Genomic DNA, 23,637 nt, shown 5'->3' on the forward strand with positions numbered 1-23,637 from the left:
GTGGGACAGAGAGATGAAGTGATAGAAGACTAGATTGATTACCCGAGAAATAATTAGGCCAGCAAAACCTGTCGCAAAGTTTGTTGGAATGACAGGGGGGCAGTAGAACAGGACAGGCTGCTAGACCCCGATTTAAGCTTGCAAAAAGACTTCTGATCATCTCTATCTTGTAACTGAGGCGCTGCGTGTGTTATTAAATTGATACAAGGGAACGTGGGCCTTGCCTGGGCCGCCTGGCGTTCAGTTAGGCTGTATCATGCAGAGTTCCAAAGAGAGGGAGCAAAAAGCAGCAGAGACGGGGAAAGACATATTTGGAATCAGAGATGCACCAGACAGTATGGATGTGAATTTGAGCAAACTCTGGGAGATAGTGGAGGACAGAGGAGCCTGGTTGCTGCAGTGTATGGGGTCAAAAACAGTCGGACACAGCTGAGCAGCTGAACAAAAGCAACAAGAAGATGATGTTAGATCTGTCTTCTTTAGTCGGGAGGTACAATTTCTGATCTGAACTCTCAGATATGCTACTCCAAGGCCCAGTTGGTTTGGGCTCACCAGCAAGGGCAAGCCCTGTTGGCTTTCAGACTTTTCAAGCTTAGCCTTATTTTCAGACGGAACTTCCGATTCCCGCCTGAAAACCCGTAACACCCCCAAGCCTCCCCCTCTTTGTATCAGTCACCCAGTTGGAATCATCCTTGATTCTGTGCTCTCCCTCACAGCTTACGTATGAGCTGTGACCATTCAACCTCCAAAGCCTTTAACTTTGCACCTCAAAGCTTTTAACTTCTCTCCATCATCACCAATCCAAGCCCCTCTCCTCTTGGGCCTGTTCTTTAGTGACAGCTTCCTAAACGCATCTCCTGTCTCCAATCCTATCCCACTGTAATCCATCCTCCACAGACTTTCTAGGGAGAGAGTCTTAACATGAGAATTGCCATATGTGACTCTGCTGTTTATATGCTTTAATGACTTCCCATTGTACTGGGAGGAAAATAAAAACATCTTACCAAAGCCCTGCACGATCTGGCTCCCGCTTCACCTCCGGTCCTTCAAGCATCTTAGACATAACACAGTCTTCTGTCTCAAGGTCTTTACATATCCTGTTCCCATGCCTGCAAACCCTCTTGGTGGTTTTTATGGCTGATTCCTACCCAGGTCTTGGCTTAAGTGTTATTTCTCCATGCAGAGTCCTTTGGCCATATTATCGACCTAACACCTACCTCCTAATATTTTCCCTGTTTTTATTACTATTCTTAACCCAACATGTAATTATACTTGAGTTTACAGACTGTCTCCTCTACAGTGTCTTGAGCTCCCTGGGTGCTGAAACTAGTGGTTTGTTTCGCCAGTGTAAATCTATGTAAACAACGGCCCTGGCGTGGTGGCTGACTTATGCATGTTAGCTGTTTGGCTAACGAGCGTGTCTGTGTGCGCTCTCTCACATGCTCAGTTGGGTCCGACTCTTTTGCAGCCGCATGGACTGTAGCCCACCACGTTCCTCTGTCCATGGAATTTTTCAGGCAAAAATGCTGGAGTGGGTTGTCGTTTTCTCCTCCAGGGGATCTTGCCAACTCAGCAATCAAACCCAAGTTAAATCTCCTGTATTGGCAGGCGGATTCTTTACCACTAGCACCACCTGGGAAGACAGATGAATGGATGAATAAAAATATGGGGTTTTGTTTGTTTGTTTGTTTGTTTAGTTGGAAGGGAGAAAAAGATGATCAGATTCATGGTACAAATTGCAGTTTCTGGTAATTCATAACCTGATCTATAACAGGATTTAATAAGGCCATTACATTGGAAAGCTTCCTGAAAGTGTTGGCCATTTTGAGAACTGAGGAAACCAGAGCCCAGGGGTAATATGTGGCATTTTAGTGCTTGTTGTAAGGAACGCAGTGAGACTTGGCTTGCCTCTTTGGTAAAGTCCATATTCATCAGAGGCCATGGCTTTTCAGAGAGAAAGCAAAAGCCAGAGCTACAGCTTGTTAGGGCTTCCTCAGTCTTCAGAAAAAGACGCAAGCAACTTTGTATTTAGAATGGGGTTTTTATAGACCACATATAGGTGGATCTTGTTTTTCTATGACAGCCTCTGCCTTAATTTTTAAGATGTTTAGTCCACTTATACAATGTATCATTCACAAATAATGATTATTAATATGGTTGGGTTTAGAACTACCCTCTTGCTATTGTTTTCCATTATCATATCTTTTTATGCCTTATTTTTGAGTTGAGTTCAGGCTCTCAGTCAATGTCCAGCTCTTTGTGACCCCATGGACTGCACACACCAGGCTTTCCTGTCCATCACCAAATGCTGTAGCTTGTTCAAACTCATGTCCATCGAATTGGTGATGCCATCCAACCATCTCATCCTCTGTCATCCCCTTCTCCTCCTGCCTTCAGTCTTGCCCAGCATCAGGGTCTTTTCCAATGAGTCAGTTCTTCGCATTGGGTGGCCAAAGTATTGGAGCTTCAGCATCAGTCCTTCCAATGAATATTCAGGACTGATCTCCTTTAGCATTGACTGTTTTGATCTCCTTGCAGTCCAAAGGACTCTCAAGAGTCTTCTCCAACACCACAGTTCAAAAGCATCAATTCTTCTGTGCTCAGCTTTCTTTATAGTCCAACTCTCACATCCATACATGACTACTGGAAAAACCATAGCTTTGACTAGACAGACTTTTGTTGGCAAAGTAATGTTTCTGCTTTTTAAAATGCTGTCTAGGTTAGTCATAGCTTTTATTCCAAGGAGCAAGTGTCTTTCAATTTCATGGCTGCAGTGACGGTCCACAGTGATTTTGGAGCCCCCTAAAATAGTCTGTCCCTGTTTCCATTTTTTCCCCATCTATTTGCCTTGAAGTGATGGGACTGGATGCCATGATCTTAGTTTTTTGAATGTTGAGTTTTAAGCCAACTTTTTCACTCTCCTCTTTCACTTTCATCAAGAGGCTTCTCAGTTCGTCTTTGCTTTCTACCATAAGGGTGATGTCATCTGCATATCTGCAGAGAAGGAAATGGCAACCCACTCCAGTATTCTTGCCTGGAGAATCGTGTGGACAGAGGAGGCTGGTGGGCTGCTGTCCATAGGGTTGCACAGAGTCGGACACGACTGCAGCAACTTTGCATGCATGCATTGGAGACAGAAATGGCCGCCCTCTCCAGTATTCTTGCCTGGAGAATCCCAGGGACAGAGGAGCCTGGTGGGCTGCCGTCTATGGGATTGCACAGAGTTGGACACGACTGAAGCGACTTAGCAGCAGCAGCAGCAGTATCTGCGTACCTGAGGTTATGGATGTTTCTCCCGGCAATCTTGATTCCAGCTTGTGCTTCATCCAGCCTGGCATTTCTCATGATATACTCTGCATATATGTTAAATAAGCAGCGTGACAGTATACAGCCTTGACATACTCCTTTCCCAGTTTGGAACCAGTCTGTTGTTCCATGTCCAGTTTTAACTATTGCTTCTTGACCTGCATACAGGTTTCTCAGGAGGGAGTAAATAAGAGTCATTTTTGAGTAATTAAGTGTTTATATGATTCAGTTTTATCTCATTTGTTGGCTTATGAATAATAACATTGATTTATGACATTTTTTGACTTTTTTTAGTGATGGCTTTAGGACTTTGTAGGTACATGTCTGACTATCACTGAAGCTTACCTTCAAGTGAAATTATACCATTTCACAAAAAATATAAGAGCCTTGCAACAGTGTATTTCTGTTTTCTCTCCCTTTCTACTATTGTCAAACCTTTCTCTTCTACATGTAATAAAACATATAATACATTGTTACTATTTTTTGCTTTCAACAGTTAGTGATTTTTTAAAAATACTTTAAAAAGAAAATATCATATAGTAACACATATATACAGAATCTAGAAAGATGGTACTGATGAATTTATTTAGAAAGAGACATAGAGAACAGACTTTTGGACACCAGGTGGGAGAGGAAGGGGAGGGTGAGATGTATGGAGAGAGTAACGTGGAAAGTTACATTGCCATATGTAAAACAGTCAATGGGAATTTGCCAAATGACTCAGGGAACTCAAACAGGGGCTCTGTAACAACCTAGAGGGGTGGGATGGGGAGGGAGATGGGAGGGAGGTTCAAGAGGGAGGGGACATATGTATATACCTATGGCTGATTCATGTTGATATTTGGCAGAAAACAACGAAATTCTGTAAAGCAATTATCCTTCAATTAAAAAATAATTTTTTTAAATAAGAAAAAATACTATTTTATGGTTACTTACCTGTTTACCATTAGTAAGCATTTATTACTTTGAAAAGAACGGGTTTCCATCTAGTATAATTTTCCATGTTAAAGAAATTCCTTTACCATTTCTGGTAAGAAAGAAATTTCTTACCATTTCAATGGTAAATTTCTTACTATTTCTTAGTGGTATAAATCTGATGATGGGTTTATATGTCTGAATAGTCCTTATTTTACTTTTATTTTTGAAAACCGGGTCTAGAGTTTTAGGCTGACAGTTGTTCTTCCTTTTGGTACTTTATATTTTTTTAATTTTTATTTTAAAATGTTGCTTGGTGGAAAATGGCTTTACAGTTTTGTGTTGGTTTCTCCCGTACAACAATGCAAATCAGTCATAATTGCATATATATGCACACACACACACATATTTCCTTCTCCTGAGCCTGCCTCCCCTCCCTCCGTGTCATCACAGAGTGCCACGTGGGCTCCCTGGGTTAGCTAGCGACTTCCCACTGCTTTACACGTCATAGAGTGTGTATGTCAGTGCCGCTCTCTCAATTCACCCCCCTCACCTTCCCCCACTGTGTCCACTGTGTCTCCGCTAGGCTCATCAGGACCATTTTTCTAGATTCCATTCATATGCCTGGTTTTCTCTCTATGACTTTTTTCTCCTTCTGACTTGCCTTACTCTGTATAAGAGGCTTTAGGTTCATCCAGTTCACTGTAGCTGACTCAAATGTGTTCCTTTTTAAGGCTGAGTAATAGCCCACTGTGGAATGCACCACAGCTGCTTTATCCGTTCATCTGCCATTGGACAACTAGGTCACTTCCATGTCCTGGCTGTTGTAAAGATTGCTGCAATGAACCCCGGGGTGCATGTATCCTTTAGAGTTGCGGTTTTCTCAGGATATGTGCTCAGTAGTGGGATTGCTGGGTCGTATGGTAGATTTACTCCTAGTTTTTTGAGAAATCGCCATACTGTTCTCCACGCAGTTGTACCAATTTCCATTTCCATCAGCAGTGCAGGAGAGTTCCCTTTTCTCCACTTCCTTTCCAGCGTTTATTGTTTGTAGATATTTTAATGATGACCATTCTGACTGGTGCGAGCATTCCTCTAATAATGAGCGACATTGGGCATCTTCTCATGGGCTTATTGGTCATCTGTATGTCTTCTTTGGAGACTTTTGGTACTTTAAAGACATGGGTCCCCTGTCTTTTGCCTTGTATTGTTCCTGAAGAGAAAGCCTGCTATCATTCTTAAATGTGTTCCTCTGCCTCTGTGCCTTTAGTGGATTTTAAGATTTTTCTCTTGATTACTGGCTTTGCAGACTGATTATCACGTACCTTAGTGCAGATTTTTTTTATTGTGTCTTGTGCTGCGGGTTTGTTTCACTTCTGGGATTTGTGCATTCTTAGTTTCCAGCAAATTGGGGGATTTTTCATCCATTATTTCTTCAAATATTTTTCCTGTCTCTTCTTCTCGTCCCTTCTTTGAGGACACAAATTAGCCGTTTGAAATTGTCTTATGGTTCACTAATGCTTAATATACTGCTTTTCTCTTTTAGTAGGCCATTTCTTCTCTGTGTGTCATTTTGGAGAGTTTCTATTTCTATGCCTTGAAGTTTTCTAATCTTCAGTATCTATAATTAATTGCATTCAATTTATTTGTCATCTAAGACATTGATTTTTTTTTCCCCATCTCTAGACGTTTGATTTGGAGTTCATGTCCTCCATATTTCTGCTTAACATACACACATTGTCCTTTGCATTCTTGGATGGAATGTGATTATGTAATTATCTTGTATGGAATGTAATTATGAATGTAATCACTGAACATTCTGTCTACTGTTATTGAGTCTGTTTCTATCAATATGCTTTTGTCCTAATGATGAATCATATTTTCTTGCTTCTTTGAATATCTGGAAATGTATTAGATGTCAGACATTTTACCTTGTTGTATATATAGGAGATGTGTACGTAAATAGACACATTTATATCTATATCTCCTGTGTATACAACAAGATCTGTGTGTGTATGTATATACCATATATAGTTTATTCTTGAGCTTTGCTCTATGTTATTTGCAAACGCTTTAATCTTTTCAGGACTCACTTCTAAGTTACGTTGCATAGAACCTGAGAAGCGTTCAATCTAAGACTGACTTTCCCTTCTTCAAAGGGAGTACCCTTCTGAGTACTTGAAGGGTTCTTCCACTCTGGCTTACAGGACTACAGACTATCCCTGGCACTGTGTGAGCTCCAAGATTGTTTTGCCTTCTCACTGGTTCTTTTCCCAGCTAAGGTAATTTCCCCATGCACATGCAGTGATCCGTGCTCAGGTGGGGACTTGAGGGGAGTCCTCTGGAGATCTCTGTGTCTCTTCTGCAGTACTCTCCTCTCAATGCAGCTCTCTCCGCTCCGTGTAGGACTTCCTTTCCAGTACTCCGTCCTGTGGATTCCCTGAATTCTCAGTCCTGTATCCTCAACCGGCCCTAGCATTTCCTCCAAGCAATAACTGGGGTAATTGTTGGGCTCAGTTCATTTATTTCTCGTTTCTCAGGAATGACTGTTCTGCACCGGTTGTTGTTCAGTGCCTGAAAGTCCTTGTCTCATAGATTTTGTATAGGTTTTAACTTGTTTAAGATGGAAGGGTAGATCTGATTGCTGTCTTTTACTCCATATTGGCTGGAAGTGCTCACAAACTCCCTTATAAATTTCAGTTAGTTCTCCCCTGCCTACAAAGTCAAGTTCAGACTCCTTAGTTTAGCGTACCCAGTCCTTTACAAGCTGACCTCATGACAGCCCCAACCCTCACCCTACCCATTTTCAGTAAATCAAAACAATTTGCCAAATCTTGTTTGCATCAAACTCTCTCATCCTCAGTGCATTGTTGTTTAGTCACTAATTCGTGTCCAGCTCTTTGGGACCCCATGGACTGCAACATGCCAGGCTTCCCTGTCCTTCACCATCTCCCAGAGTTTGCTCAACTCATGTCCGTTGAATCGATGATGCCATCCAACCATCTCATCCTCTGCCACCCTCTTCTCTTCCTGCCTTCAATCAATACACTGCACGTGATCTTCTCTCCACCGAGGAAGACCTTCTTCCAGTGTACCCCCCATCTAGCCAAATCCTACTGTTCTTTAAGACCCAGCTCAATTATGTATTCCTCTCTCAAACATTTCCAGACCTCAGTGTTAGTTACTACTGCGTGTTCTCTCCGCACTGAGGGTATACCTCTGTCATATATGTAGGACACTTTTATGGAGATCCTTAGGCTTCTCCACCTGACTGAGGTCTCCTAATCTTCTTGAGGGTAGTAACTTCTACGTCTTAGGCACATTTTCATCCCTCAGCCTCACCCAGGACCCGACTTGTAGTAGAATCTTGGCAAGTGTTTGCTTAAGGAATGAACGTCCTGTCTCAGTGCAGATAGTGATGGCTTGCCCATTTGCAGAACTTGGAAATTATGAATAAGAAAACTGAAATATGACTTGCACTGGAAGAGCTGCCGTCGTGTAGCAGGTGTTCCACGTGCTTATCAGCGAGGGTGCTGAGCACGTGCCGTTTTCTTCTAGGACATTATCCCACCATTAAAGCAATTTATAACCAGTAGTTTTGTTTCTCTCTTTCACAGATGGTATACTTCTGTGATTTCTGTAAGAAGTAAGCACAGGAAAAGTTGTTCCTTGGGAGTTGCTTTGAGTTAATGTAATCCTTATTAAAGCATCAGCTTCAACTCTGAGAGATGATTGTCATTAGGATATAATTCTGACAAGATTGAAGGCCAGGATCTTAGAGACTTAGAACTGAGATATCCCTGAATTGCCTTCGACATGTATAATTAGGATAATGTGTATTGGAAATTCAAGTTTCTGGATTGTTCTTTTTTTTTTTCACTTGTCATAATACTTTTACTTTTTATTTTTAATTGGAGGATAATTGCTTTACAATATTATGATGGTTTATGCCATATATCAATATGAGTCAGCCACAGGTATACATATATCCCCTCTCTTTTGAACCTCCCTCCTATCTCCCATCCCATTCTACCCCTCTAGGTTGTCACAGAGCACCAGATTTGGGTTCCTTGCATCATACAGCAAATTCCCACTGGCTATCTATTTTACATATGGTAATATATATGTTTCAATGCTTGATTGTTCTTAAAAGCTGACAATTTAGAAAAGAGCAAACATTTTGGAAGCCTGACTCCATAATCAAGATGGGAAAGGGTAATCAGCTGTGTCACCAAATAAAGCAAAACCCACCGAAAATGTAAAGAAAAAACCCCTGAGTTTATTTACTTGCTTGCCAGGCAAGAGACGACAGAGAACCGAAGAAATTCACTGAATGACTTGGGGATGATGGGAGCATGGGTCGAGGGGCTTTATCTGCTAGAATGAAGGCTTCATAATTGTTATGCTGAGCAGTGATTGAAAACTCCTTCCTCTCTGAATGGCCCAGGATACTCCATACGTCTATATATGATTTACTAAAACAAGTCCCTTCATCAGAAAAGTGTCTGTAACTCAATCCCGTAAGGGTCTGACAGATTACTCAAAATTCTAAGTCCTTGAGCAGCTTGGTTTGAATAATGGTTTGCTGAAAGTTTGCGATTGTTCAACAACATCACCTGGCTGGAAACAGTTTGGTGAACCCTCGCTTTGATTTTGACCTCTCCTAGTCATCTGTAGCTGTAAGTGGAAGGTTTCCTTTTGTTGGGGTGATAGTGTGGTTTTTCCCATGAAGACATTTGGAGAAACACACCCAGTTTCACATAGGGAAGGGTATGAAATGGGCTTTGTATTGGTAGGAGAAAATTAATGCTGTTACACACCTAGGACTCCTAACAAACTACCAAATGCTGAAGAAAAGAACTTGGCGTCTGGAGAAGGTAAAGGTTAGTTTTGCTTTGCAATTTAGCCACCCGTTAGCTTGACAAATTTACCTATGTCTGGGTTTTTTTCATGTAAAGCAGACGCAACAGCATCGATCTCGTTTCAGTTGATGGGAGGATTAAGTGAGATAATATAAGTAAACCAAGTCCCACGTGTCCTACCTGCTCCTTACATGATGAACAGTGAATAGCTGATGGCTTTCCTGGCCTGCAAACCCCCATCCACATGCACCCCTATGTAAGTGAATGCCTCAGCTTTTCCTCCATCCCCTGTGGACTCCTGGTCTCCTTCTGAGCATTCTCCTCCCATTCTTGCCCCCTCCTTTCCCTGTTTATCCCCTTTTATTTCTCCTTTCTCCTTTCAGTACTCAAGATACTATTTGTAAGTCCAAAAGATATTATTGTTCAGTCACTAAGTCATATCCAACTCTTTGCGACCCCATGAACTGCAGCACGCCAGGCTTCCCCGTCCTTCACTGCCTCCCTGAATTTGCTCAGACTCGTGTCCATTGAGTCAGTGATGCCATCCAACCATCTCATCCTCTTTTGTCCCCTTCTTCTTTTGCCCTCAGTCTTTCCCAGCATCACGGTCTTTTCTAGGAGTTGGTTCCTCACATCACATGGCCGAAGTATTGGAGCTTCAGCTTCAGCATCAGTCCTTCCCATGAATATTCAGGGTTGATTTCCTTTAGGATTGACTGGTTTGATCTCCTTGCCATTAAAGGGACTCTCAAGAGAGTCTTCTCCAGCACCACAGTTCAAAAGCATCAATTCTTTGGTGCCCAGCCGCCTTTATGGTCCAGCTCTCACATCCATACATGACTACTAGCCAAAGTGTAAGTTGACTATATGGACCTTTGTCAGTGAAGTGATGTCTCTCCTTTTTAATACGCTGTCTAGATTTGTCATAGCTATTCTTCCAAGGAATAAGTGTCTTTTAGTTTCGTGTCTGCAGTCATCATCTGCATTGATTTTGAAGCCCAAGAAAATAAAATCTGACACTATTTCTGAATTTTCCCCATCTATTTGCCATGAAGTGATAGGACCGGTATACCATGACCTTTGCCTTTTGAATGTTGAGTTTTAAGCCAGCTTTTTCACTCTCCATTTTCACCATCAAGAGGCTTTTTAGTTCCTCTTCACTTTCTGCCATTAAGGTGGTATCATCTGCGTATCTGAGGTTGTTGATATTTCTCCAGTTTTGATTCCAGCTTGTGATTCAGCCAGCCCAACATTTTGCATAATGTGTTCTGCATATAAGTTAAGCTGGGTGACAATATACAGCCTTGTTGCACTCCTTTCCCAATGCTGAACCAGTCCCTTGTTCCATGTCTAGTTCTAATTGTTGCTTTTTGTCCTACATACAGACTTTTATTCATATTTTTCAATACTAAGTTTGCTACAACTTTAGTACAGAATTCCTCTTTGTTATAAGGTTCTAAATGCTTAGTGTTGGAAATTGAGCTTCTTTGGGGAAGGTAAATAATCAAATGCAACTACTAAGGAGTTTTAGATTTGGCAACATCAGAGAATCAGCATCATAGATGCCCAGAACCGATAAGTATGTCTCCTTTTATCGCTCATCCCAAATACAGAGCCCTGTGTGGCCTATAGCATCATCCTGATTTTCCTCAAGCAGCAGAAACCTTCTGTGACTGGGTCGGAACTATTGAGCGAGGCTGGGTGGTCTGTCATTCTCTATGATCACAAAAGAAATTGGGCAAGATGTGGGGATTCTAGGAGGCAGAAGAGTTAGTGGAATTAGGAACTAACAGATGCCCAAGATCATGCAGAAACTAGTGGAGAGCTGGGTACCTGGGTACAGGAAAAGAGATGATGTGCCTTTGAAAGCTTGTGAGACTCCTGATCACTGGCCCCAAAACCTGAGAGGAACTCTCAGCTTTTCCCACCGTTGTTTACGCATCTAGTTTGAAGCTTTCCCTTTGCTAATGGAAGACTTTTTCTAAAGGAGTGACCCAATGCATGGTAGGCAGTGATGCAGAATGGTCACCGTGTTGTTTGCAACTTCTTTAGGCAAGTCTGAGATTCCGATGTTGACTGTGCATAAAGGGCCATCCATGAAAGATGTGCGCAGTGTGAATCTTGAAGCCGGATCTGGATTCTGTAGACTGATGTTGAATTAAATTTCAGAGAGGGAGAGTTTTGGGTGGCTCAGCAGTTAAGAATCTACCTGCAATGCAGGAGTAGCAGGAGACATGGGTTTGACCCCTGGGTGGGGAAGATGCCCTGGAGGAGGGAATGGAAACCCGCTCCAGGCTCCAGTATTCTCACCTGGGGAATCCCCAGGGTCATAGGAGCCTGGCGGGCTACGGTCTATAGAGAGGCAAAGAGTCAGACACGACTAAAGTGACTTACACACACACAGAGAAAAGAATAGCTTTATTGCTTTGCCAGGCAAAGGGGGCTACAACGAGCTAATGCCCTGTGTGTTCAACCTGGAGCAGGTAGAGAGAAGTTTCATAGTAAATGGTTCAAAGATGGCATGATCAGCTCATGGACATTGTGCTCAGTGGTTGGTAGTGAAGTCAGTGGGAGTCAGCATCATCAACCTTCTGGTTCCGAAGGGTCTGGGGTCTACATGCTGCTGGGCAGCATGCTGTTAACTCCTCCCACCAGGTAGGGGTTTCAGTATCTGCACGACAGCTCAAAGACTCCGTCATGTGTACCCCTTGAGGGGGAGTTGCGATGTTGCTTCGAGGCTGCACCGTTGCTTCTTCTATTTCCCTGTGTCCTAGGGGAGGGCACAGCCTGCCCTTCCCTAAATAACAACTGTTTGAACCTGCTGTTGGAACTCACGAAAGGTACTGGAGGCTGAATTAAGCCCCTTTCCTGTAATCAAGAAATGGGGGACACAGAAAGGCTTTGGTGCCCAGCAGCCCCACAGGGTCCTGGCTCTTCTTGATTTTGCCAACTAAAGAAAATATTCACAACCTAAAAGTTGAGAGTTATGTTTTGTTCGGTAGGAATTTTTAGGACTTCAAGCCTGGGTGGCGACATCTCAAGTAACCCTGAGAGAACTGCTCTGAGGAGAAGAGCCAGGTTCTATTGAAGTTTTGCAACAAAGCACATGTCAAAATGATTATTGTTAATGAAAGAAAATCAGATACCTCCAATTAAGGAATTTAGTGCTTATCTATGTATGGAAAGATGCAAAGAGTCTGGGCTCACCGAGATCATTCCTTTGATATGCAGCTACTGGGGCCAATATCCTGTGTTTGCACATCTGAGTTTCCTCAGGGCTCACCAGCTCGGTGTAGGCTGTGGCTGCAAACACTGTTGACTGACGTCCTTTGCTAATGTGGCAGAAACTATTCCAGTTCCGAGTTTGAAGATATTAGAGGCAAGAAGACAAGTTACCTGCTGCCCACTAACTATTACATGAAGGTAGAACAAGAAGACGTTAGCTGCAATAAACACACTCTGTAAGGTCAGGGATGGCCGTTCTCTGCATTTACTCTTCTTTAAGGCATCCTCTCACGAGAAAGAGGAAGCTTTTCTTCCACTTTCTGGCCTTTCTCTGCTGTTCCAGGGGAGGCTCACATTTTTAAATATAAGCTCTCTCACTACATAATTAGTCCAATTCTTCCTGTTTCTTTAGGAACTTCTACCCACCCACCTATTTGCGTTGTTAAGTCTCTCCCCAGCCCCCCATGGATTTCATCCCTTCTCCTTGAACGAATTTAATCGATATATATGAAGCATTCTGTGTGCAAAGCAGGATGCCTGGGTTATAGAATAACATCGATGCAGAAGACTCTTGATCCTCAGTGGTGCTCAAAATCTCATGGAAATAGGTGGGAGAGAGAGACTGCCTGATAACTTTTTAAAACACTAATTTCGGGTTCCGCTTCCCTGCTGCGCTGCGGTGAGCGGGGGCTGCTCTTCACTGTGGCGCCTTCTCTTATGGAGCACGGGCTCTCGGCACCCAGGCTTCAGCAGTTTCGGCCTGTGGGCTTAGTTACTCTGAGGCATGTGCGATCTTCCCAGACCAGCGACAAAACCCACGTCCCCTGCATTGGCAAGCAAAATCTTAACTACTGGACTACCAGCGAAGTCCCTGGTAAGATAACTTTCTGAGATACTAATTTGCACAGGCCTGTCTTGGTAATATTACAGGCTGGGTTCTAGAGCATGGCAGTAAAGTGAACATCAGAATAAAGTGATTCACATGCATTTTTGGGTTTCCCAGTGCATCTAAAAGTTCTACTTACACTATACTGTAAAATATTAAGTGTGCGATAGCATTATGTATTTTTAAAATGTATGTGCCTTAATTTAAAAGCATTTTATTGGTTAAAAATGCAAAGCATCATCTGAGGCTTCAGGAAGTTGTCATCTTTTTGCTGGTGGAGGGTTTTGCCTCACTGTTGATGACTACTGGCTTATCAGAGTGGTGGTGGTTGAAGACTGGGGTGGCTGTAGCCATTCCTTAAAATAAGACAGTGATGATGTTGGCCACATCAATTGACTCTTCCTTTCATGAACGATTTCTCTGTAGCATGAAATATTGTGTGATAGCATTTTGGCCACAGTAGAACTTGCAAAATAATGTCAATCCTCTCAAGCGCTTTCATCAGTAAGCTCTCTTAGTTTCTGTGCAGGGATCAAACTTGCACACCCTGCACTGGAAGGCAAAGTCTTAACCACTGGACCACCAGGGAGGTCCCCTCAATCCTTAAGCAATCCTTTGACCCTTTGCTCTCTGAGCATGCATTCTCTTATATTTTTATATTTCTTTCTCTTCAGTATCTGGAGGAAATTATTATGGATTCTAATTTTGGCCTCTAGTGTTCTCCAAGTCTTATAAGCATAGGCAGAAAAGGAATTTATTGAAAAATATGTGAGTAGTTCAGAACTTCAGGGGTGGGAAAGGCTGGGAATGTCATATATGGAAAAATGACTCAGCAGAAGTCAAGTTCCCACCCAAGGCAGAGGCTGGGCTGGGCGTCCCCACGAGCTTCCTGGCACAAGGGAGGCCAGTGCTGTGAATTACGCTTGTTCAGTGTCTCTTGTTCTTTGAGACTCTCCTTTAAGACCCAAAGTCCGGGGAGCAGCCCCTGACTGATGTGGTCTTGATACTTCCTAACCCTCTAGCCGCTAAAGGGTAGAGGCAGGAATGGCTGGCTTCTAGGTTCTGGTAGTGAGAAGCAGAGGCCTCCTCCCACCAGAATCCACACAGTACGGCTTCTTCCAAAATAGGAAGGTCTGGAGGCTGACTGTATAAACAGACTTGCCCTCTGAGGGTTATTTCCTGCCTCTGTTGTATCAGGAAATTCAGGTCCATCCTAGATCTGTAACTCTAGCCCTCCTCTCTCTCTCTCCTTCGTCTCCTGTCTTTACAGCTACCTTCAGAGCCTTCCTCTTGACTGGTCTGTGGTCCTCCAGACTTAGAAAGACCAAGCACACCATCTCTTTCCCCTTCTCATCCTGTGTATTCCTTCAAGAATCACTGGGGAAACTAGTTAAAAATGCAGATTTCCTTGATTCAGCCCTCCCCCACCGTCCTGAAGTCCTGCTTCTGCAGCAGGGTCCAGGGTGCTTCACGCTTCTCAGGCAGCCCGGTGGCGTTTCTCCTTGTGATGGATATTCTTTTTGAGAAACAGGGTTCCCGTCTGTTATAAACTCTGGCTGACATTCCCTTCTGCCATCTCTCTCAGATCTTTCACTTCCTCAAAGCCATATGCCTTCCGTACGATGCATGCCGTTTTCAGGACCACGTGTCTCCATTATTGGTTCATCATCTGTGTGCATCACCAGCGTTGGTGGAGAACCTCTTGTAGGCAGCTCTGGGGGGTCGCCAGGGAGGCAGAGGGAGACTGCCTCCTATTTTTCACTGCCCTGGGGATTTGACTGTTCGCCCAGAAGTGGGGTTCTGTGTGACTGCTCTGGGTGATACAGTAGAAGTTACCCAGAAAGGCACAGGTATGGACCAATCGGAATGGATGCTGACTGTAAATAACAGTGGGAAGCTGATACAAATCTGACCCGAATCCTGAACGTCATAAGTAGTACGTGGTTGAGGTCCTTCAGTGGACCGGAACCTGGTGGTCTGGAGTTGACGATAAGAAAGTGAAAGAAGGAGAGAGGCTAATATTTCCTGGGTTACGCAGCCGGCTTCCGCATCCCAGGAAATCAGCTAGAAATAGAGAGGTAGCGAGAGAGAGAAAGGAAGAAAGAAAGACAGACAGACACAGGGACCCAAGCTTTGATGGAGCAAAGGTGTTTTAATCAGCATGGTGTCTTACAAGGTAGTTATTCTCAGATAAAGATTAAAATTCCAGACTTATAAAACAGGCGATCCATATTAAAGAGAGAGAGAGTTGTAAACAATCACTTTTACCCTTTGGTTCACAAGAAGGAAGAGGGTACTTATCACCGTATTGAGAAACTAACCAAGGAAAGACCTGGATCCCTCAGCCCCGGGAGAGGCTTGCCTTTCCTCTTAATTCCTGAATATTCAGGAATTAATAAGGAACAGGAAATTCCTGACAGATCCAAAACAGCACACCGGAAGCCTCCTGTTAAATGCTTCCTGACAGTAAGTAACTCTGATTGGGCTTCTGGTTCTGCAGCCCCACAGGCCTTCACGGAGGCCCATCTGCACAGTCAGGCCACAAGTCAGGTGAGTTGTCAGGAGCTCTGCAAGACGCATGTCGAATGTGGCCTGCGGTAGAAACCATTCCCTTTCATGAGCATTAGAACACGCCCTTATGAATTCCTTTAGACACCCTCCTTTCCAAACTTCATGTCAAATTCAGAACTTTCTCTTTCTCCTGCCACACTGCTATTCGCAGGAAATCATTCTGAGGATTTCTTTTTTCCCCTTTCCCTGCTCTGCCACCCATAGTACAGCCTTACCTCCCGTCTTTCCGGTCAGCAAGGGGTTAGAATAAAGAGGCTGCCTCCTTCTGCACGGACAGTTTTTTATTAAACAATTTTCTTTTGTCTTGTACTTTATATATTGATGTGGTTTTATGTCTTTCCTCACCTTGACATATTTTTGGTAGATTTTAATTTAAAAGTTGAAGAGGGAGCTCTCCTTTTACTTGATGCTTTGACCTCTGGATTAGAAGATGGGCATAGTAAATCATTAGCGGCAAAGAGGTGAGAAAGTACCATTTATTCCTGGAGGGCTCTACATCATAGCTTGACCTTAGACTCACAAGAATGCGAAACACCAGAACAGAAGCAAGCACGGTGTCTGTCCCTGCCCTTGAGCAAGGGGAGGGCCCGCGCAGGATCGCTGCTCCCTTGTTCCCAGACGGGAGGAAAACCCTGCTCCTCCGGATCGGACCGGGAGACTGGCGGTGCCACCAGCCACTGAGTGCACAAGCTGGATAAATACAGAAGCTTAGAGCATTTCCAGTTTACCTCGTAACTGCGGCATGTACAAATTGAGCTCCACACACTCTGCGCTGTAAGAAATACTACATTTCTTATGTTATCCAAGTCATTCTCATTTTGATGATAAATCTCTAGGCTGCCAAGAAATTTGACGTGTCTTTCTGCCGGCTCCTCCCGGGTTCTGGGCCTTCTATACAGAAGGGACCCGCTGACTTTGGTTATCTGTCCCTACAGGTCATCGCTGGGGCATCTCCTGTCCTTGTCCACGTCTCCTCTGGCCCGAGAGCTCTCGCCGTGGGGGGAGGGAGTCGTTGGCAGAGTGGACCAGGGATCCCGTCCTCTGTCCTCTCCGAGGCCTCACTGCTTTCCCCTCCCATAGTCTTCCCCTTGGTCTGGCCCTTTCTGTCACAGATGAAGGCCTCTCTGCTCATCTGCTTCTCCAACCCCCTCCACTTTCCCCCTCAAACCTGGCGGAGGGGGTGGGTTTTGTTTGTTTTCTTTCTTGGTTCTTTGGGGTGCGCTGTATGCCTGGCACAATCTTAGTTTCCCAGCCAGGGACTGAAGCCAGGCCCTTGGCAGTGAGCCTGGAGTCCTAACCACTGGGCCAGCAGGGCATTCCCTCCAACCTTGTCCTTAAACTGAACTGTTAGGACCCAAATGTTATTTTTCCTTTCCTTGAGAACAGGGGAGAGACAGTCTCAGCCAGTGAGCGTTCCATCCTTGGGGTGTAGGAGAGGAAACCCAGACGAGTAATAAAGGCTGTGCCCCGAAAGGACTTTACGGCTTGGTAAGGAAATGGACTGCCCTGCGTGACTATGAGGAGATGCATGGAGTGAGGTGGAGCTCAGTTCCAGCTCTGCTTGGAAGCAGCCAGCTTCAGCGTCCCCAAAAGGAAAGTTGCTCTTGAGCACATGGAGCCGTTAAGGGGTGACACCTTTGAGTGGCAGAGTCAATGGTCACCAAGGGCCAAGAGAACAGGCCGTCTGCTCTAACAGTCAAGCATCCCCAGTGCAGAGGCCACTGTAAATCCTCTTCTTTCAGCCTTGCTTTGTCCGTGGGACACTGTCATTCCTACCTTTGGAAGCAGCCATCAGAAACTGTATAATTAACACTGTCGATCTTGAACAGTGTTAGAGGAGACCAACCCAGGAGAACAGATTCAAGCATGTCCATTTGCCCTTGGTCTTGAAACTACTTCCTGTCTGTGAATCCAGAGCACATGTATTGACATACATTTTAGTTAAGGCTTCGCTGCCCCCTGGTGGACGTTGCTCTCCAGTAGGTACATTTCAGTATTGAACAGATCAGGAAGATGCCTGTGCCATTGGTCACTGGTGTGCTTGGATGCCTGGAAAAGATATTCTGAAATGGTTTGGTTGCCTGAGGCGAATTAAGGACCTTTGCTGTTGTTTAATCACTCAGTCGTGCCCTACTCTTTGCGACCCCGTGGACTGTAGCCCGTCTGGATCCTCTGTCCATGGGATTCTCCAGGCACAAATATTGGAGTGGGTTACCATTTCCTTCTCCAGGAGATGATTCCAACCCAGGGATCGAGTCCGAGTTTCCTGCATTGGCAGGCAGATTCTTTGCCGCTGAGCCACCAGGGAACATGAATGTAACTGTGTTTATGGCTTGCACGTGAAGTCCTGTCTCTCTGCAGATAGAGACTCATTAGTCAAATAAGCCTCCAACAGCAGGGACAGTGCCTTCTATTCCCAGCTCTGAGGTTGTGCAAGTGAATACCTAGCTCTGCAGAAGAATTTTGAGGCCAGAGTTATTAGGACTCTTCCTTCCAGAGGGAGCTAGAGTGGAACCCTAATGGTTCCAGCCCAGGTGTGAAAACTCCTGGAAACCACCCCCTCGTAGAACAGACCACAAGGAATGAATTCCAGCAGGAAGGACTCCCCATTTCCCTCTATCAGATGACTGCCCTGTAGGCAGAGAATGTGGAAAAGGTGGAATGGAAAATCAGTCAAGGTCGATTTTGGGGGCTGAGCTAGGTCTTCGTTGCTGTGCACGGGCGATCTCTAGTTGCGGCGGGTGGGCGCTCCTCTCCAGTTGTGGTGTGCAGACCTCTCACTGCAGGGCCTCTCCTGTTGCGGAACATGAGTTCTAGGGCACTGGGGCTCCAGTAGCTGTGATACGCCAGCTTAGCGCCCCTCGGCCTGCGGAATCTTCCTAGATGAGGGATCGAACCCATGACCCCTGCATTGGCAGGCAGAATCTTAACCACTGGGCCACTAAGGACGTCAGAGTCTGTTTTAACAACGCCAGACACCCGATAGATCTTCCTTAAGTTGACTTCTTCCTTTTAAGCTTCTAAAAGGACCACACAGGCCAAGGGAGAATGATCTATCTGCCTTTGCATTCTGGAGCCATTGAGGGTAGAAGAAACACCTTTATATTGTATAATGACTTTTATACCCCTTCCCAGATTTCCTTGGCTCCTTTCTTCCCAGGCCTCTAGATGCTGAGTCCATGAGAGTCCCACCACTACTCTCCCCTTGCTAACACCACTGTCCACCTTGTTCCCCTCCAGGGTGACTAGGGGTCTAGTCAAGTCACACATGGACACCAAGGCTGCCCTCATCCTGGGAGAGGCCACGGCAGGCCACTGAAGCGCCTGGAATTCGGCTTCCCTGGTGGCTGCTTGGAAAGTCTGGCCACTAATCTGGTGGAAGGGCAAGGGGTAGGGACTGAGCTGTGGGCAGAGGACATAGCTTGTGCAGAAGCCTTCAGAGAGCAAAGAGAGTTTGGAGAGCTGGAAGAGGGGAGGGTGGCCGGCATGTGGCAAGCAGGCAGGAGAGGAAGGCGGAGGACAGATGACAGGGGCTTTGTGGGATGATCTGGGGCCTTCACCTGAGTGCAGAGGTAACCCTGGTGTTGCTGTGGTTTAGTCGCCAAGTCCTGGCCGACTGTTTGTGACCACACAAACTGTAGCCTGCCAGGCTCCTCTGTCCATAGGATTCTCCAGGCAAGAAAACTGGAGCCGGTCGCCATTTCCTTCTCCAGGAGATCTTCCTGACCCAGGGATCAAACCCGCCTTTCTTGCGTTGGCAGGTGGGTTCTTTACCACTGAGCCACCAGGGAAAGCCAAGTCGTATATAGAAGAGTTATACCAGTGGGGTTGCCTTTGAAGAAGGTTGTTCTGGCTAAGGCATAGAGACGTGGTGGGAGGGAGATAAGACTTGGGAAAGGGAGACCGGTGAGGAGTGTTTGGGGGAACAGGGGCCGGTGCTGATGGTGGCAGCTGGTGGCAGCTGGTGGCAGACAGGTGGCCAGAGATGCTCTTCGGACTCTGCCTCTAGATCTGGGTGAATTATCTCCACCTTCTGATGTTCTTATCCACATGCTGGGGTTCAAGTTGCCTGCTTCCTGGTCTTATTCTGAAATGACATAAGGTCATATGAACATCCTTGCTGAATAATAGTTGCTTCAGAAGTCCCATTTGGGTGTGAGGTATAAGGAAGGAGTGACCTCCCTTGATGAGCACGGCTGTCCTGCCAGTTAAGCTTGGCCACCCCCATGGCCTAACCAAGGCAAGTCCTGGCTTTCCTCACGTTGAGCAACACAGGTGACTTCCCTGAACGCAGAGAGGCTCATCTTCAAATACCATCTCCACCGGGTTAAGGATGGAGGCCGAGCTGTTTCCGGTAATAGAGATGTCAGCCCAAATGGCTGGCAGGCCACTTGAAACAGCCGCATAGAGACGTGCCAGCTGGCGTTTGCCACACGCTGTGTGGGGCATGCATTGAAGCACAGGCCGGAACACTGTCGCTAACAATCCTCGAGCGGTGATGTGTCCCTGCAGTGAAAAACAGACAAAGGACTTGAAATGCAGTTTGAACTTAATCATGTGGGTGAGGTTACTTCATAGTCGGCTAATTTAGCAAACCAATTTTAAGGGTGCTAATTAAAAATTGCCCGAGGTGATCAATTTGCTGCCAGAGTGCCAGAAAAAAGTGGACATGGAAGAGTTTCAGTCCAGCTAATTATTGAATAAGGCATAAGACTTGATTACCCTGTCAGGGGAATTTTTAAATGGGGATACTTTTATTTGGAACATGTCTTTTTATTTAGGGGAAGAGTTATCAAAAGACTAGAATGATATAGCATCACATATGACTTATTTGGGGCTTTCCCAGTGGCTCAGACAGTAAAGAATTTGTCTGCAATGCAGGAGACCCAGGTTCGATCCCTGGGTATTCTTGCCTTATTCATCATTATGTATTTTATATTTTGAATCCACCTGCCAATGCAGGAGACACAAAAAATGGGTTCACTCCCTCTGTCAAGAAGATCCCCTGGAGAAGGAAACGGCAACCCACTCCAGTATTCTTGCCTGGAAAATTCCAGGGACAGAGGAGCCTGGTGGGCTCTAGTCCATGGGGTCACAAAGAGTCATAACTGAGCACCACAAGCCCCAGTCATTAGGGCAGACTCTTTTCTTACATACTCACCGAAGGACCTTGGGGTTCTGGTTTCTAATCTCTGGACTGTAGGGAATGGCACTGAAGCCTGAAACCCAAAGTTCATAGTTATCATTTCTGTATCAGTCATCAGAGTCTGATGGTTTCGTTAGAGCATTTAACATTTAACATTTCACACACTATTGGCTGGTGAACTTCTTCTTGATACTTTTCCACTTTCTTTTGAAGGTTATACAAATAGCTGTGTCCAGGAAATCTGCAGAAGAATTAGACTGTGAGCTCCAAGGGGACAGGCACCATGATTGTCTTATTCTGTGCTTAATTTCCAGGGCATGCCATGTGGCAGATTGTCAGCAAGCACTGGTTAAATGCAGGAATCCAGAATGTGCCAGGTGTTGCTCTAGGGGGTTGGGATATATCAGTGAATAAAGGAAAAATCCTTGCTCTTTTGGAGATGACATTCTACCATGAAGAAGAAGTAATATCATAAATAAGTACCTTATATGGCATGTTAGGAAGTGATAAATTCTTTGGAAAAGACATGAAGCAAAGGAAGGGGGTTGAAGGGCTTCCTGGTGGCACTCGTGGTAAAGAATCCACCTGCTGATGCAGGAGACAGAGGAGATGAGGGTTAGATCCCTGGGTGGGGAAGATTCCCTGGAATAGGAAATGGCAATCCCCTCCACTATTCTTGCCTGAAAAATCCCGTGGACAGAGGAGCCTGGTGGGTACCAGTGCATGGAATTGCAAAGCATCGGACACTACTGAACGTGCGTGTGTGCACACACATACACACACACGGGACTGAACCCCAGAGATGAGCTAAGGTGGAGCTGGGATAGTTGGGCATGTTTCTTTATTAAAAATATGCTCCAGATAGGCCTCGTTGAGCAGATGAGATTTGAGAAATCATTTGAAAATGCCAAGGACAGTAGCCTAGTGGATATCTGGGGAGGAGCATTCCAGAGAGAACACAGAGAGAGCAAATGCTCTGAAGAAGGAGTACAATTGAGTATATTTCGGGAATAGCAGGGAGGTTCGTAAAGCTTGAACAGAATGAGTATGGGGATTGTAAACTTCTTTTAAGCTGCTGCAGGGTTTTGAGTAGAGAAATGCCCCTGATTAGACATGGCAACTGTGCTGAGAATAGTTGGGTTAAGGGGAGAGAAAAGTGGAAATAGGGACCATTGTTGGGGGGGTGGAATGCAGTGATTCAGATGAGAGATAATAGTGGCTCGGACCAGGGTGACTGTGGCAGAGGAGGTGAGAAGTGGTCAGATTCTAAATGCATTTTGAAAGTGGAGCTAGAAATTGTAAGATAATATGGAGAAACCCAAAACATACAGTTATCATGTCTATATCAGTCATCAGAGTCTGATGGTTTCATTAGAGCATTTAACATGCTATGAAAGTAGCTGTTGCAGTTCTTATTGGTGGTCTGGGCTTGAGAAAGAAATGGGAAGGATGGGGTTGCTGTCACTGAGATGAGAAGCTAGTATATGGAGCAGACTTCTGGAAAAACAGCGCAAGTCCAGTGGTGGATGTGTTCAGTGTGAGAAGCCTATGGGATATCAGAGTGGAGGTGTCAGGAAGACGGTTTGATATGTGAATTTCCATGCAGATGTTTTCTGAAGCCATTAGTACTAAAGGAGATACTTAAAAATGAACAGCCATGGTGAAAAAAACAGCACTCTCTTTGATCCTTTGTATTCCTGTGGTCCTGGTTGTAACTTACCCTTTTTCATTTCTGATTTCATCGATCTGGGCCTTGAAGGCCCTCTTTTTCTTAATGAATCTGGTTAAAGGGTTATCAATTTTGGTTATATTTTCAATTAACTGGTTTTTAGTTTTATTGATTTTTCTATTTTTTCATCCTTCATTAATTTCTGTTCTGATCATTATTATTTCTTTTCTTCTAACTTTCAGTCTCATTTGTTTTAGAAACTATAAAATAGTTCCTTCAGGTATAAATTTAGTTTTTATTTGATATTTTTTTCTTGTTTCCTGAGGTTAGCTTCTATCACCGAAATATTTCCTTCCAGATATGCTTCTGTGGCATTGCATCGATTTTGGACTGCTGTGCTTTCGATTTGTCTCTAGAAATCTTTTGATTTCCTCAGTGACCCATGGGTTGTTTAGCAGCATATTGTTTATCCTCCAGTTGTTTGGATTTTTGCTGTCTTTTTTCCTTATAGTTGGTTTCTAGTCTAATAGCACTGTAGTCAGAAAAGATGCTTGATATGACTTCCGTCTTTCAGAATATTTTGTGAACTTTGTTTAGAAATTTGTGAATTTTTGTTTAGAATTGTTTTGTGGCCTAGCTTATGATCTGTCCTGGAGAATATTTTGTGTGTACTTGAAAAGAATGTGTATTTTGGTGCTTTTGGATGGAACGTTCTATGCATACCTATTAAGTCTATCTTCTCTAATGTTTCATATAATGCCAGTGTTTCCTTACTGATTTTGTGAATGACCTGTCCCTCCATGTAGATGTTAAAGTCTCTTACTAATATTGTGTTACTGTCAGTTTCTCCCTTTGTATCTGTTAATATTTGTTTTATGTATTTAGGTACTCATATATTGGGTGCATGTATACTTAGAATTGTTACATCTTCTTGGATTTATCCCTTTGTCATTATGAAGTATTCTTCTTTGTCTCTTATTACAGTCTTTAGTTTAAAGTCTATTTTATTTGATATAAATATTGCTATTCCAGTATCTTCATGTCCATATTCATGGAA

General features: G+C 44.4%; 1 protein-coding gene across 1 annotated transcript in view; it reads right to left on the reverse strand.

The window, feature by feature from the left end:
• Positions 1 to 23,637, reverse strand: part of NOBOX (NOBOX oogenesis homeobox) — a 38,011-nt gene that overhangs the window by 13,477 nt on the left and 897 nt on the right. The window contains exons 2-4 of the mRNA XM_069588912.1: positions 22,632 to 22,691; positions 21,077 to 21,152; positions 20,027 to 20,271 (exon numbers count right to left, since the gene is read on the reverse strand). Coding sequence (XP_069445013.1) covers positions 20,027 to 20,271; positions 21,077 to 21,152; positions 22,632 to 22,691 — 381 coding nt within the window. The remainder of the gene's footprint in view (positions 1 to 20,026; positions 20,272 to 21,076; positions 21,153 to 22,631; positions 22,692 to 23,637) is intronic.

Source organism: Ovis canadensis, chromosome 4 (assembly GCF_042477335.2).
Source record: "Ovis canadensis isolate MfBH-ARS-UI-01 breed Bighorn chromosome 4, ARS-UI_OviCan_v2, whole genome shotgun sequence".
NCBI lineage: Eukaryota > Metazoa > Chordata > Mammalia > Artiodactyla > Bovidae > Ovis > Ovis canadensis.